Source organism: Pseudopodoces humilis, chromosome 1 (genome assembly GCF_049639895.1).
Source record: "Pseudopodoces humilis isolate 2021_Gansu_Grassland_sample_001 chromosome 1, ASM4963989v1, whole genome shotgun sequence".
In the NCBI taxonomy this organism is placed as follows: Eukaryota; Metazoa; Chordata; class Aves; order Passeriformes; family Paridae; genus Pseudopodoces; species Pseudopodoces humilis.
In genome coordinates, this window is record NC_142200.1 from 141737122 (window position 1) to 141752011 (window position 14890).

Below are 14890 nucleotides of genomic sequence, written 5' to 3' on the forward strand. Positions count from 1 at the left end.
CATTAAGGTATTTTTTGCTATTTTTGCATTATTTGCTATTGCACTGGATCTTCAAATAGCCTTAACATCTGCATTTTTTTAAAGAAAATTTTTTAAAAGCAATGTGCTTACTGAAAATTAATGTTGATCACACCCGCAGTTTATAAAACCATTTCAGACCTTTTTCAAACACTTATAAATCTCAGGTTTAATTTCAGGGACAAAAAATAAATGTATATTCAGTGAATTAATGGAATAGACTATTTCAGTTGAAAGGTACCTGCAACAATCATCCAGTTAAACTACCTGACCAATTCAGGACTGACCAAAGCATAAAGCATATTACTAAGGGTATTGTCCAAATACCCCTTAAATACTGGAAGGCTTGGGGTATCCACCACCTCTCTAGGAAGCCTGTTCCAGGATTTGACCACGCTCTCAGGAAAGAAATGTCCAGTCTAAACCTCTGTGGCACAGCTTTAAACCATTCCCACATGTGAAAAAAATTAAGAATTAATTAAGAAGGCATGAATTAAGCAAAGCTGTAACTCAGATCTGCTTACCTGTTGACTGCAGAATCTGTGCGGATCGTTGCAATAGGAGACCTCATGTTTTTCAGATCCCAGACTTTTACTGTACGGTCATCACTACCAGAAACAACATTGTCTCCCACAGTGAAAACTGCAGATGTCACAGTGCTAAACAATCAGGAGTAAAGATAAAGATGTCAAACTCTGTACTTCTTTATTAAACTAGCATCTGATTTAAAGTTTTACTTTCTGTTCACGTGCTTCCTTTAGCATATGCAGCTTGCCTTTTTTTTTAAAGCAGAATAATCTGAAATGTTAAAATTCCAAGTAGTTATTTTTGAATAAAAAGATATTCTTACAAGAAGCTATGACATTTAAGGAGAATAGGGCTTGACTGGCCCAAGTGGTAAGAGAAGCAGGCCAAAAGTAAAGACTCACTCTGGAGGCATCTTTCATATTCCACTGATTCTGACATGAGCTAAACAGGCCCAGTGTTGAAATCTGAACTCACTTTTGAAGTTCTGCTCTGTCCAGCAGGTTAACCACACAACCCCAACTCAATTAGCAGCATAGAGTACAAATCTTAAGTGATTTGAAATCAGTAACCAAGCTTTTCTGTCCATCCAAATACTTCTGTAGAACTATCCCAAACATTTTCATTCACTGTGCAGACAGACTCTGTGGAGGTCCCAAACACCTGAGATGTAGCTAAAGCTATTCTGTACACACATGAACATGCAATCCACATACTGAGTCCCCAGTATAGCTCCACTACCAATAGCTACAGCCATACAACAATCTCTAATTATGATTTCTAGTCCTGTTTTACAAGCAGCTAAAGTCTGACAGTCAGATAAAAAATGGCAAGTAGTAGTAAGAAGCATAAGCATACAGTTCTTCAGATTTTACCTACTATACCTAGGAATGCACAAGGGCAGTCAGAGAAAGACCCATGAGAATATTTCTAGCAATTGAAAGTGCAACATATTAATTCCAGAAACTATTTTATAAAGAATTTTACTTTAGAATTTTATTATTTTCATATTTTACAGCTTCAGATAACAGTATATCATCAATATACTAGGTTCAAACAATTTTCATAATGGTTCTATGATTATTTTTAAATATTTTTACCTTTCTTTCATATTAACCAATTAAAAGCCTTTGTACTACAATTTTTCATCATAATTGTGTGAACTCCCAACTCAAAGCCAGTTATTTTCTGCCCACATAATGTACTAACAAAGCATTTTTTTCTCTCCTTATAATCATTAGGGAAGGCTTCTCAATTTTGTTTCTACAGATTTGATTTAATGACCTATCTTGTAACTTGGGTCATGCACATCAATTTCTTAAAATTTAGTAATTTTAATTTAAGTTGTCAGTTGTTACTGTCACTTTAGTTGTTCTGCAGAAATTTGAATTCATGTCCTATCCAAGCTGCTGATTAAGATTAGCACAAGCCAGGTCGCAATGGACCAGTTTATGCAAGCCTCTTAATTTAAATTGACACCAAATTAAGTTTTAATTAGGATGAAGGCCCACTTTATTCATGATACCAAGTTTCCTAACACATTATTAGAGTGCAGCTATGCCACCAGGGAGATGATTACAGAAAGAACCAAGAGGTCTTTGACTAATCTTCTGGACTTTATGAACAAAAAGTCAAAAAGTTAAAATATACATGAAGGCCACAACTGCTGAGTCTCTTTCATCAGACACCTTCTGCTTTGGGAAGAAAACTCACTCATGCAGTCAAGCTGCTGCACAATACAGCTGGCATGTTCTTACCACCAAACTTGTCTCCTACCAGCCCAAACTCCTTTAAGTTTACCAACATCTGCACTTCTCACTAGTTCTTAACACAAAGAAGCTCAGGAAAAAAAATTAGGCTTTCACTAATCTCTGTAGTGCTGCAACATACTTGAAGCAATGTTTATAACTTTAAAATTCTCTCTTCAATCTCCATAATTTGCACACACATTGGGAGGCTTCCTAGCACACAACAGCATAAAGAAATTCAAGTCATAGAAAATCTCGAGGTAAGCGAATATACTGGACTTTAGTATTCTGCTGCCAACAAACAAATCTGATCTGTTTTCCCATCATACATTTTATTCCAATTATGGCTGGAATATTTTGTGAAACTGTCTTAAAATAACACTCCACTTTTGGGTGCCTTTTTTCAAAACTTTAAAGAGCTTTCCAGCTTCTTTGATCTCATATTGGTTTTGCTTTATCATTTATCACTTTCAAACATGTTTAAGTTCCTTTGACCACATAAGGTTCTCTAATCCTTAGATTTATCATTTTTAAATGAAAATATTCAAAACTATTGCCAGGAAAACAGAATGCCAATCCCAGGTTAGCTCAATCCTTCCTGCTCCTCCAAAGGCTCTCAAAAGATAACAAAATCCTTTCCAGCTTAACTTACTTTTAGAGCTTAACTGTTCAGATATTACTGGGTACACCAAGCAAAAGTTTGTAAAATAAAAATGCAATGAAATGCTGCTGTAGCTCTCTGGAAATAGGGCAGGTGATAGAAAGGCAAAGGAAAAGCTGCTGGTCTGTTTTCAGTGACAACTCTAAAGGTGCTTAGCGGTCTTAACCCTCCATTCACCCTCAGCTTGGCCCTGCAAGGCCCTGCAGCCTGGGACATGCATGATTTGCAAGAACATGGGACTATGAAAACAATCATTTACATAAGGAGCTCTGAATTTAATGGCTAAGTAAAAAAGCACTTCTGACTGAACCCAGTGTTTATGACCAAGATTTTTGGTCCCAGTTCCAAAGCAAACAGTGTATGGATGTCTGCATAACACTCCCTGTGCTTTTACAAAAATGAAACATGACTCTTCTACGGGAAACACTCAATTCAATTCTCAAAGATACACCATTTTCAAAATGAGAATGCAAGGCTTGAAGTTTTAACTTAACAAGTCCAGAAAGGCCAAAACAGTATCATTCTCACAAACCTGACAGCTCTGGGAACGGTTATCAGCACTTCAATCATTTGAGTAAAGACAAAGTGGCTTTTTGGGGTTGGTTTTTTTAATTATTTTAAAGTGGAATATAATGAGTTCATATTTTAAAAAATCACATGCATCTCAATTCAAAAACATGCTCAACACTACTGACTTAAAACATGAGCAAGTGCTGCTTGCTCATAGATCTTATGCAGTACAAATTACATTCTGTCTCCTCTGATACTCCAGCTGGGGCATCTCTTAATATGACAGATGCATTTCAGCAATTTTTTTCTTGGTTCTGTGCTTGTTTTTTTTTACTTAAAACAAAATAGTAAGAAGAAGAAAAGCCACTTTCTGTGCATAGAAATAAACAGGATTTCAGCCCATCTAAAGGGGAATGGTGAGAAGAAAGAAAGTGACACAAAGTCTATGGGAAGAAAGAAGCTAACAGAAGCAGCCAATAAACAAATAACTTTTCAAAAGTATTGCCTCCATAACCCCATCCATATCACAAAAATTAAAAGCCTTTTTCCTCTATTTTCATGTGGTTAGATTTAATTTTTGTTTGTAGTCTTCAGTTTGTTCTAACCCAGATAAAACTCTGGTTAACATCCCCTTGGCTAAATCAATAAAAAGTGTAAACAAAAGATCATCAGCCCCTTTGTTAATTGAATGCTAGAAGACATTAGATTTTTAATAACTCAAAAAGATGACAGGTATTGTAGGACATTAAAGAAAAAAAAAAGGAACAAGCAAAGAGGAAGCAGGCTTATGACACTTCAAACTGTGGGTCCCACAGGGAGTTTGGTGTGCTACAACTATTCTCCAAAAAAGCTTCAGCCTCCGCCAAACCCCAGCAAAACTCATTTATCTTGTCATAGGGAGCAGCCGAGCGTGTACTTCCAGCTGACAGCGTGGCACTTCCTCACCACACACCACTGCCTGGCCTCGAACATCCTGCTCCCTCCGTGGGTCTCAATCACCAGAAATGCTGTGGTGCTCGCACTCCTCATTAGGCCGAACAGCTGTCTCCCCAGTCACACTGAGACACAAAACTGCTTTGCATAACAATCTGCTGAAATTTCACACATAGGGGAAAGGGGGGAAAGGAAAAACATTGAAAATGTTGGACCATGAAATGCTGATGCAGAACTCTCACTGGCAATGCACCAAAAAAGAAGTTAACACTATTCTTTCCATTTTGATTTGCAACCTAAACTGGGATTTACCATCGAACTGGGGGACGAATACATTTTCATGGCCTTGAACAGGCATATACATGCATAAATCTGTGTGTGGAATGAAAATGGACTAAACCAGAGCTTTCAGATAAACTTATTCAAGGTAACTTGAATACATACAATTACCTACAGTTGTATGCAAGCAGCAAAATTTGAGCGCTCAAATATGCCTCTCATTTTAAGTAATAAAACTGAGAAACAAAACCTAAAGGAAGCTCAATTTGGTATCACATTTTCTGGACAAGTTTCCTTAGTTTTTGGGGAACAAAGTATATCCCCACATCAAGCAGACTGAGGGGAAGCCAGGAACTGTGTTTAAAACCTCCAGATGTGGACAACCCCACTGCCCATCTCAACAGGAGATGGCATTGACCACAGGAGGCCCAGGTAAGGAGCGCACCATTATCTCCACACTGGAGTGCATTCAGGATTCAGAATTGCTAAAAGCACTCGACTCCAGGAAGAGCTACACACATAATTCTACAAGTCTGTCTATGGATTTATCTCCAAATATCAGCAGAGCTTTTCTTCTCCAACTTAAGGAACTGTAAGAGCAAACCATGAAGGAATTACAGAATCACAGAATCATTTAGGATAGAAAAGACCTCTGAGGTCATTGAGCCAAACCTACAAACATCACCATGTCAACCAGACCATGGCACTGAGTGCCATGTCCAGTCTTTCCTTAAACACCTCCAGGGACCATGATTCCACCACTCCTGGACAGCCCATTCTAATGTCTAATCACCCTTTCTGTGAAGAAACTCCTCCTAATGTCCAGCCTAAATATCCCCTAGCAATTTGAGACCATTTCCTCTTGTCCTGTCACTGGCTGCCTGGGAGAAGAGACTGATGTGGCTACAACCTCCTTTCAGGGAGCTGTAGAGAACAGTACTTTGATAACACCAAGCCAGTATCAGGTTGGGGGAACGTTAGAAGAGAAAACTCGGAATTCAAGCTGTGCAAGACAGAAAGGAGTGATAACTTAGATGGGCTGAAGGCATGTAAAACCTGGCCCTAGTCTGTCCTGAAATAGATCTATGAAGAAGCACTCAGCATGGGAAGTGAGGCATATTCAAAGCTGGATCCCTGAGCTATCAGTTATTAAGGCTGCTAAAAACTCTAAGAAAACCACTGAATTACATCTATGTAGTAAATGTAAACCAAAATGTTTTGTAAAAATGTTCAGAAGCGCTAGAAACATTTCAAAAAAGCTAACCCTAAAGCTTCAAGCCCAGGCCATCATCTTCATTTAAAATACATTCAACATGAAAATGTAGGATTAGAACAGTGTGTGAAATACAAGTTTGGACCCTTTTTTCAATGAAATGCAAGAGGAAAAAACTCCCTCGGTAGACAAAACAAGGAAGGAATATTAACAGCAATATCAGAACCACCTAGTTAATCAGTGAGGCTTGGGGAGAAAATTGAATGTTTCATCACAAAAATTTTGCATTTCTTACAGAAGCTAGATTGAGATATCCACACATGCGGAATGCCTAAGGCATTCTTTGATGAGAAACAACAGAAAAATGGTAGACAAAGCATCACTAAAGTCATTAATAACTGAAGCAAGAACAGGACTATCTTGAAAAGAACAGATGTGTTAGACTGATCAAACACCACTGATAGCATCCAACTTGATACACTTTGTTTGGCACAAACAAAAGGTTTTGACTAAAAGCCCAAGCACAGATTTAGTCAAAGTTGCAAAGCCTGCATTTTTAGGACTACATCTACACATGCTTTAACTTCACTAAGAAAGTGTGGTTGGATAAGAATACATAGCAGTGACCTTGTAATATTGGGCATATCTAGAGCAAGACTGCCTCCCAACAGGGATGTCCAATGACATTGCTGCCTGGAGAAAAGGCACTTCTCCCCCTGCCATGACCTGCTCTTTCAAGAACAATATATTCAAAACAAACACAAATTAAATCTTGTAAATCCAAGAATCTGAGAAAGCCAGCTGACCTTGGCAAACCCAAGTGTCCACAAAGACTAAAGCAACTACTAGTCTCTTGAAACAGAATGCCATTTTGACATTAACTCTCAATTCACTAAATGTCAGAATTCAGCCCAGCATCCTAATCAACAGCTGCTTAGTAATTTTTGTATTTTTAATGCAGATTCTTCAGCAAGCATAGGAGTTGGAAAATAAAAAGTTCAAAGAAAACATATTTGCAATTCTCTAATTTCAAAGTTCTCAGGATGAAGCGCAACTCACAATTCAGCTGCACATTCAAAGACATACAGGCAGCAAATGAACAGGAACTTTCCCTTCTGGTCTCTTAGAGCCACACAAGCAGAATGAAAGGAGATGGAATATGCTGCAGTCCAAAAAAGCTATAAGCTCTTTATAAGAAATAAGATCCATGATTAGCAATTTTTTTCCCTGAGTTTGCCTAGAAAGTAGCACACAAATACAGATTCCACAGCTATGAACACACATTCATGCTTGATGCACTGGCCCAATCTAGCCACAAAGATCAGTAAGTTTTAAAAGTAAAAAACAAACTATGTAATTCTTTGGGGCTAGGACTAAAGTACCCACTCCAATTTATGGGGGTTTTCAAGCAAAAAATGCATTTAAGTGCCATGGCAAGGTGATGCATAACTAGATACTGAACAACCAAAAAGCATTAACAAAGGATATTTACTTAAGGAGAGCAATCCAAAGCTACTTCTGAAGACATCACTTTATTCTTTGAAGGATGGTATTTGCAAGTACAGACTTGGAAGCCCTACATATTTTTTTTTCAAGCATTTCAACTATTGTGTACCTCTGACAGTCACTAAAGAAAACAAAACCCCTTATTATTCACCAAATAATTGTTCAGCTGCATTTAAGTATCAATATACTTCAAATGCATAGCAAAATCTGTAATTTAAACACTGCATATGAATCCACTAGCTAATAAACATTCTGTTGCCCATAGGGGATTAATTTATTTTCTGTGTTACTAACCTGTCAGAACAAATGTATAAAATCTGTGAAGCACTGGCTAGGCCTGTATAGACTAAGACTTCTTTTTTCTTTTTTTTTAAACTGCATATGGTAAACATTTCCAGCATTAAGATTTTAGAAGGTTCCACACATCAAGACACTTCCCAGCACATGCAGAGTGCTTAAAGGGACAGAAAAACTCATCAGGCAGATATTCAAGAGCATGTCAACACCAGAGTTACTCAACTAGGCCACCATGCTGGGAAAAGCAAAGCCTTCACAGCTGGGACAAGATGGGCTGTGCAGGTGTCAGCAAAGGCAAGCAGAAGTGAAGTGGAATGAAAACTGCCACGAAGATGCCAGAACCATTTTGCTCTGCAAAACAAAACCTTAGTTCAGTTTGAAGAGCTCTAATCAATAACCTCCAAACTGAATAATTTCTCAACAGAAGAACAGCTGTTATTATCAATCACGTATTTCAAAGCAGTATCTGATCGAAAAAAGATATTGGGGTATGAGTCACCAGCATGATTTTTGGAGGCTTTAACTCAGGAAATCAATTTAGTTAACAGGCCACAAGTTAGTGCCTGGATTATAACATAAATGTAATCTTTTACCAGGTCTCTGTTAAACTCTTCATATGGGGATGTGACTGGGGATTCACAGCACTAGTAAGACAAATTCCTATTGGTGCAAATACAGAACCAGGCAATAAAAAATATTTGTATTTAAGCAAAAATCAGTCTTATTTCCACACTCTTTCATATTTTTTTCATCAGTAAAGAATAAGTGAGATGAACTGGAGGCATGGAAAACCTAAAAGAGTAAGTGACAAGATACTTTTACTACTATGTAAGCAGGGCACAGGCAAATAAGTCATTTATTGAACTGAAACGGTCATATTTATACACACACATGCACATATATGAAAAAAAGTAAATAAGCAATGTTTACAGAACTGGAAACTTCCATGGGAAGATACAATTTCGAAAAAGACCCCAGCTGAATGCAGGTTTGAAGGGCAAAAGTACTATCAATGTACTATATTTAGTCTAGAAATGTCAAAATATACTTAGAAACACACTTTGAGGCAAAATAGGTAACTTGTAAATAAGAACAGAAAATACAAGAAGAAAATACAGGAAACTTCTATAATTAACACATGAAACAAAGCTCTTGAAGACAGAAAAACAAAAGATGAATCTGAAGCTAGATAGACTAGGGAGGCACAAAAAGTTAAACAGGGAAGTTAATTAAACACTGCAACAAGCAACGTACAGAATTTGCCAAGAGGTAAGTTGAAATCTTTACCATTGGAACCTAACATACAGTTGGCAATTCTAAAATTACCTCTTAATTCAAAACAGTTATCAATGCAAGCAGCTCAAAACAGGCAGGTTGCTCACAACAATTCCTTCTGGTCTTAATGGAAGATAAATTATTTTCTTAAACTGTCTCAGTAGCAGATGATAATATTCTGCTTTTAATAAAGCTATGTTCAGGACACCAAAATGATAGGTGATTTCTTAGTCCAGTTAAGCTACAAATAATCTCTCATAGATGATGACATACCAAACTTGGACATACAGGACAATGCACTGCGACTCTTCATTCTTTGACATCAATTAACTCTACAAAAGCTTTATACACTCTGTCTGTAACAGGATTCTTTACCCTCTCAACACATCAGCATCAGTTTTAGTTCTAGACGATAATGAGCCGTTCCGAGGACACCGTCAGTGCGGCTCATTAAGGCTAATTAAAGCAGCCGAGCTCGCAGCGCTGCCGCCGGGCCGGGCCGGGCCGGGCGCTCCGCGGCGCGGTGCTGCCACCTGCTGGTGTGCCCCGGATCCCGGAGCAAGGCATGGGACGGAACGGGATTTTGGGGTACGACACAAGAAACAAGGAGTGCCGGCCTCAGGATTGAGATGTTTGGCATCTAATTATATTGGCATAGCGCATTAGGAGTTGATCTGGTGAAAAAATAGCTGCTCTCTGAGCGCCAGACTCATCAGGTGCTATTCAGCCAGAGGGTGTTAAAACTTATGCTTGAGGACTTTAAATCATCAGTGTTAACAACTGTAACATCCAATTTATAGAACCTATGCCAAGAACCTATCAAAATACTAAATACTGGGCAAATTATTCAAACAGACATTCAGAAAAGCCAAAAAAAATAAATAAAACAGTTTCTTCTGTGCTGCTTAATGTGAAGAGATTGTTGAAGTGTTGATTAGAGGGTAATTTAAAAATATTTTGCCAGTAGCCAGTACAATAAAAGAACAAAAATTAAATTCCTCAAAGTATGTCTCAACTGCAAAAATATCAACACCTCATCTGTGCTCTATCTGCAGTTGTCAGTGAAACACCTTCTGTAAGGGAATTACTCCTTCCACAAATGAGAGACCTCAGCAGCCCTGGCCACTGAAAAATAAAATCAGTTTTGAGACCATTAAATTTAGGGTGTATTTGGTGAAAAAGCTTATGTCAATATTAAAAACTCATACAAAGTACAAAACAGAGACAGTTGATACAGCTGACAAACACAAATATGAAGATGATTAAAAGCTAGAGTAAGAGCAACTGAAGAGGTTGCACAAGGTCTATTCCATTCCTAAAAAATAAACTCTCTGCTAGTTTATAGGTCTCAGCAATAGAAGCCAAAACACCAGCTAGTGGTTTTTACAGTAGGCACCATCACCCAAGATCAACATCACTTAGTCTCAGCAAACATATGGGAAAACACAAATGTCAGTCTTGGTCATTTCTCTGAAAAAACATCCTGAGACAAAGCAGTTAATCAGCTTGGGAAAAAATGCAAGCACCAATGGATACAAAACCTTCCAACTTTATATGACGTTCTAGGAAAAGCGATAGAAGGCTATCAAAGTGATGAGATGAAACAATTCTAGGATGTAGGCCACAAAATCAGGCTTACTGCTCTATCAGGAGAAGATGGCCATTTAAACCAGACGACTGTGAAGCATCAATCAATTTCTCAAGCTCAGGAGTTCAAGGCAGAAGGGGTTAAAGAGGTTTTAGTTTATATATAGGCTAGTCAATAGCTGAGAAAATGAAAAAGAGGGTACTGAAACTCAGTCATAATGTAAATTGCACATTTGAATTAACAAAAGACAGAAATGTGAATAAATACTTGGGGTTTGTGTTTTGAGGTAGGATTAACAGTCATCTTTTATTCTGAAGAAGGGAGGTGAAATTTTTTCTGAAACACTCAAGCTCAAACATTCACAAGTCAAGAAAAAATTATTTCCTTGGGTAAAGTATTTCCAAGTTACACCTGCATTTTCCATGTATCAGAGCTCCAAAAACCATAAAGTTAACGCCAGAACATGGATTCTCAGGACTACATTTGTCCACGTCCAATAGTAATCAGTATAATAACATTAAGCCTAAATTGGTAACTAAAAATGTTACATCAGCATCACTGTCCCGATAGGCAATTGGTGCCTGTACTTTTATTTCTTATTTTATGTAAAAATTAGAAGCTTTTAAGAGTTAAAATTAATCCTTTTTTATCCACTGGTTTTAAAGGAGTAACCTTTACTTCACAGTGAGTATCAAGACAAGCAGAGGCAATCTGCTTGATCTACTGCATGAGAGTAATAACCCCAAACTGCAAGCATAACCAATGCCAAAAAGAACCTCATACCTTAAATCACCTTGGATTGTAACAATTTTTATCAAGACTTACCATATGAGCAATAGCACACCAAGAGCCTTGGCTGCTGTTTTGGAAATTATGTACTGCTGTGCTACATTTGAAGGAGGGCAATTGGGGGTTTCTGTAAAAATCAGTTTCACAAAAGAAGAATGAACTCAGTACCTCAAAAAGCGCACAGGAACAGTTCCGGGCAGATTTGCAACTTTTTGAACTTGTGAAAACCTGTGAAGGAGCTGTCACTTACTCTGTGTGGCCCTGAAAGACATTCACAGAATGGATAGAAGGATCTCTGAAATCCCACAGACGGAAGGTGGTGTCGCGTGACGATGTCACCACAAGACGCTGGGTGGGATGTGTACAACAATGCGTGAGCTCTTGGTCGTGCCCTACAATCACACATGAGAACATGTAAGGTCATGAAAATAAGACTTTTCATTTCCACATACGCTTGGAATGAAATGCTAATGTTTTTTTTCTTTCTCCCAAACAGAAAGGAGTAATGATCATTCTGAACTTTAATCCTGTTACTGCTGTACAAGTTTGGGAATGTATTTGAAGATAAAAACAACGCTACTCATTTCACATTCAGTAGCATATATTATTTCTGCTTAACACACCATGAGCACAGCAAAAGCCTTTTTCAAGAACTAAAATTTGGGTACATTCAATTTAAATAACTACTTTTTCACAGGTTAAATCATAAGCTTTAAAGAAGACGAATTCATGCTCAAGGGATTTACAAGACTGCAATTTTAAAATCTATTATAACACTGAGCAGTAGATGGTACACACTCACATCCTGCTCCAGAGAAACAACTTACTTTTCTCAATGTTTTAATATCTACAAATAATCCCTCATAAAAACAAACCACCTTTTTTTTTGAGTGAACAAGTACCTGTAAGAGAATGGACAAGTTCAGAAGTCTCTACATCATACAGATTTGCTGTCCGGTCCCATGATGCTGTCACAGCTTGCTTCCCCCCAACAAGCCAGTCGGCTGCTATGACCACTCCTTGATGGCTTTTCAGTGAAGTTAATGGGACTCTGACAGTGGGGCAATCACTGGAACCATCTCCATCCCCATCAGGTTCATCTTTATCTGAGATTTCAACTTCATCTTCTCCGGACACTTGCTGTAAAATGCAAGAGAAATAAAGATGTAGAATATAAGGGAAGGAATGTCTCTAAGTTATATTTTTATAATGGTATTATATGGTATATATATTATATAGCAATATGGTATTGCTTCCCAATCCTCTTGATGTGCATGTGGGTAAACTAATTCTGCTGCATCCTGTCTATTCCAGTACTCACTATCACAAACTTGGTTGAAGGAATATAACCAGTAAGTTATATGCAGTTTTAGTAACTCCTTTAACAACTTGCTGATGTGCAGCTGAGGGAACTGGAGTTGTTCAGCCTGCAGAAAAGGAGGCTCAGGGGAGAGCTCACTGCTCTCTACGACTCCCTGAAAGGAGGATGCAGCCAGGTGGGCGTCAGTCTCTTCTCTCAAGGAACAAGTGACAGGACAAGAGGAAGTGTCCTCAAGTTGCACTAGAGGATGTTTAGGAATAGAGATATTGGGAAAAATTTCTTCACCAAAAGGGTTATCAAGCCTTGGGGAAGTGGTGAAATCAACATCAGGTATTTAAAAGATGTGTAGATGGTGCCCATAAGGACATGGTTTAGTGAAAGACTGTGATAGTGCTAGATTAACTTAGATGGACTTGATGATACTAAGAGGTTTTTTCCAATCTAAATGATTCTATGTTTCTACCTCATTTTAAAATCTCCTCCAAACTCTAGCTCTGAGTATCAGTCCCCTTTACTATCTGATAAGTGTATTACTCTAGAGTTTCATTGCAGCACATTATCAAGAGACTTTTCTCCTTTCAATTCTAAAAGGTAGGAAGCATCTAACAGGACACCATGTTAATCTTTGGGGAGACAATACTTTACAGACATATTTTTATCCATTAAAAATCAAATCATTACAGCAGTATTTGTCTGTTGGTCAATACACAGTCATCATGCAGTGCTGATGTAAACTGGATGTAAAATAAATTATTTTGCTCATCATTACAGATTATTCTCTGAGCTCCACTTACACTTACACAAGGCAAAAATATCTTTCTTTTATAATACTTGGGGGTGGAAAAGACAACATTTGTATTTTCTCTCAAAATGGAAATGCCAAATCAAATCAACTGAATCAAAAATTTTCCATTCAGAAATCTGATATTAAACAGTCAACTCTTGCCCCTACTTAGCGTACTGAAAAGCTCATGCTATAAACTATGTTTTCTTCACAATTTAGTAACAGTGCTTTTAAGTGAAAAAAGCATTTGACAGGCTAGAATAAATACTGACTAAATAAAGGCCTAGGGACAACAAAATCAGACAGTGTGATGTGTCCTATCAAGGGCTGATTAGGAATCAATAAAGACTCAATCAAATAAATGCCAAAATTACAAGCCTTTACCATCAGTTTTCAATCCACAGCAACTATAGCTAATACAGGTGCCTCAATAAGTTACACTACAAAAATGTTACCGGTTTAAAAAGAACTTCATTATCACAAAAGAAAAGTTATTCGGCTGTTCATTTACAGGTCATTTACATATTTACTACCTTGAACAAAAAAGTCAATTCACCTACTTGAAGCTGTAAATTCTATAATGCACCAAATGCCTTCGAAAACATGAAGGAAGTCTATTTACAAAGAAAAGCTGAAATACAGCTGTTAAACTAAAACCTTAAAATCCCACCTTTGGTAGTCCTGAAATCATGTAGTTTTTTTAATTATGTGTAAATTTAACATTCAATCTTATAAAACCTGTATCTGATGAAATTGCTGTGCAATTAGTTTAGTTGCAGCAAGTTGATGGCTTACATTGCAGTCTGCAGTTGGCTGAGGTGTAGGCAACTGTACTATGTATCTCCAGATGTGAGCTGTCTGGTCTCCAGATGCTGCACAGGGGAAGAGAAGCAAAAAAAAACCAGAGAATAAATAAGATTCTTTCCATGGGCAATAAAAACCAGCTTTAATACTACATTTAAAAATACTGTCTAAGTTGCATCTTTTCCTAACAGACACCATTATGAACTTTATGGTAAGCAAGTCTTAACATCTCAAATGTAACTCACTATGCAAGATATAAGCAGTTTCCAAATTAGTCACTCCTACAGTGAAACCTGCACTTGAATACTACACATCAGAACATGAGTCTCACCGCTGCTCAATATTTAACATTTGAAGAAGGCTTTTAATACATAACCAGATATTCAGTTACTGTTTCTAAAAATACTAGGATTCTTTTTTCAGTGATTTCTTCCATTAAATGTTTTTACCATGGTTTTAATGAGAAACCCAAAATAGCAAGTGTGAAGCTATTCCTCTTCTGCCTTAAACAACTCAGCTTAACTAGTAGCAGTTTACAGCTCACAAGGTACCACGTGATTTTAACCCCATCTGTTTTAAAATAGACTTTATTATTAACTCATTATTAACTAAGGTTAGCTTAATAGTTAATAATCTAAG

At 37.5% G+C, this 14890-nt stretch overlaps 1 protein-coding gene across 2 annotated transcripts in view; it reads right to left on the reverse strand.

Annotated features, from left to right (window-relative positions):
• The window catches only part of WDR37 (WD repeat domain 37), a 43932-nt gene that overhangs the window by 5044 nt on the left and 23998 nt on the right, over positions 1 to 14890 (reverse strand). For both annotated transcript variants that reach the window (XM_005528514.3, XM_088063547.1), the window contains 4 exons: positions 14243 to 14319; positions 12245 to 12482; positions 11593 to 11734; positions 543 to 677 (listed from right to left, as the gene is read on the reverse strand). In XM_005528514.3, the coding sequence (XP_005528571.1) occupies positions 543 to 677; positions 11593 to 11734; positions 12245 to 12482; positions 14243 to 14319 (592 nt within the window). The remainder of the gene's footprint in view (positions 1 to 542; positions 678 to 11592; positions 11735 to 12244; positions 12483 to 14242; positions 14320 to 14890) is intronic.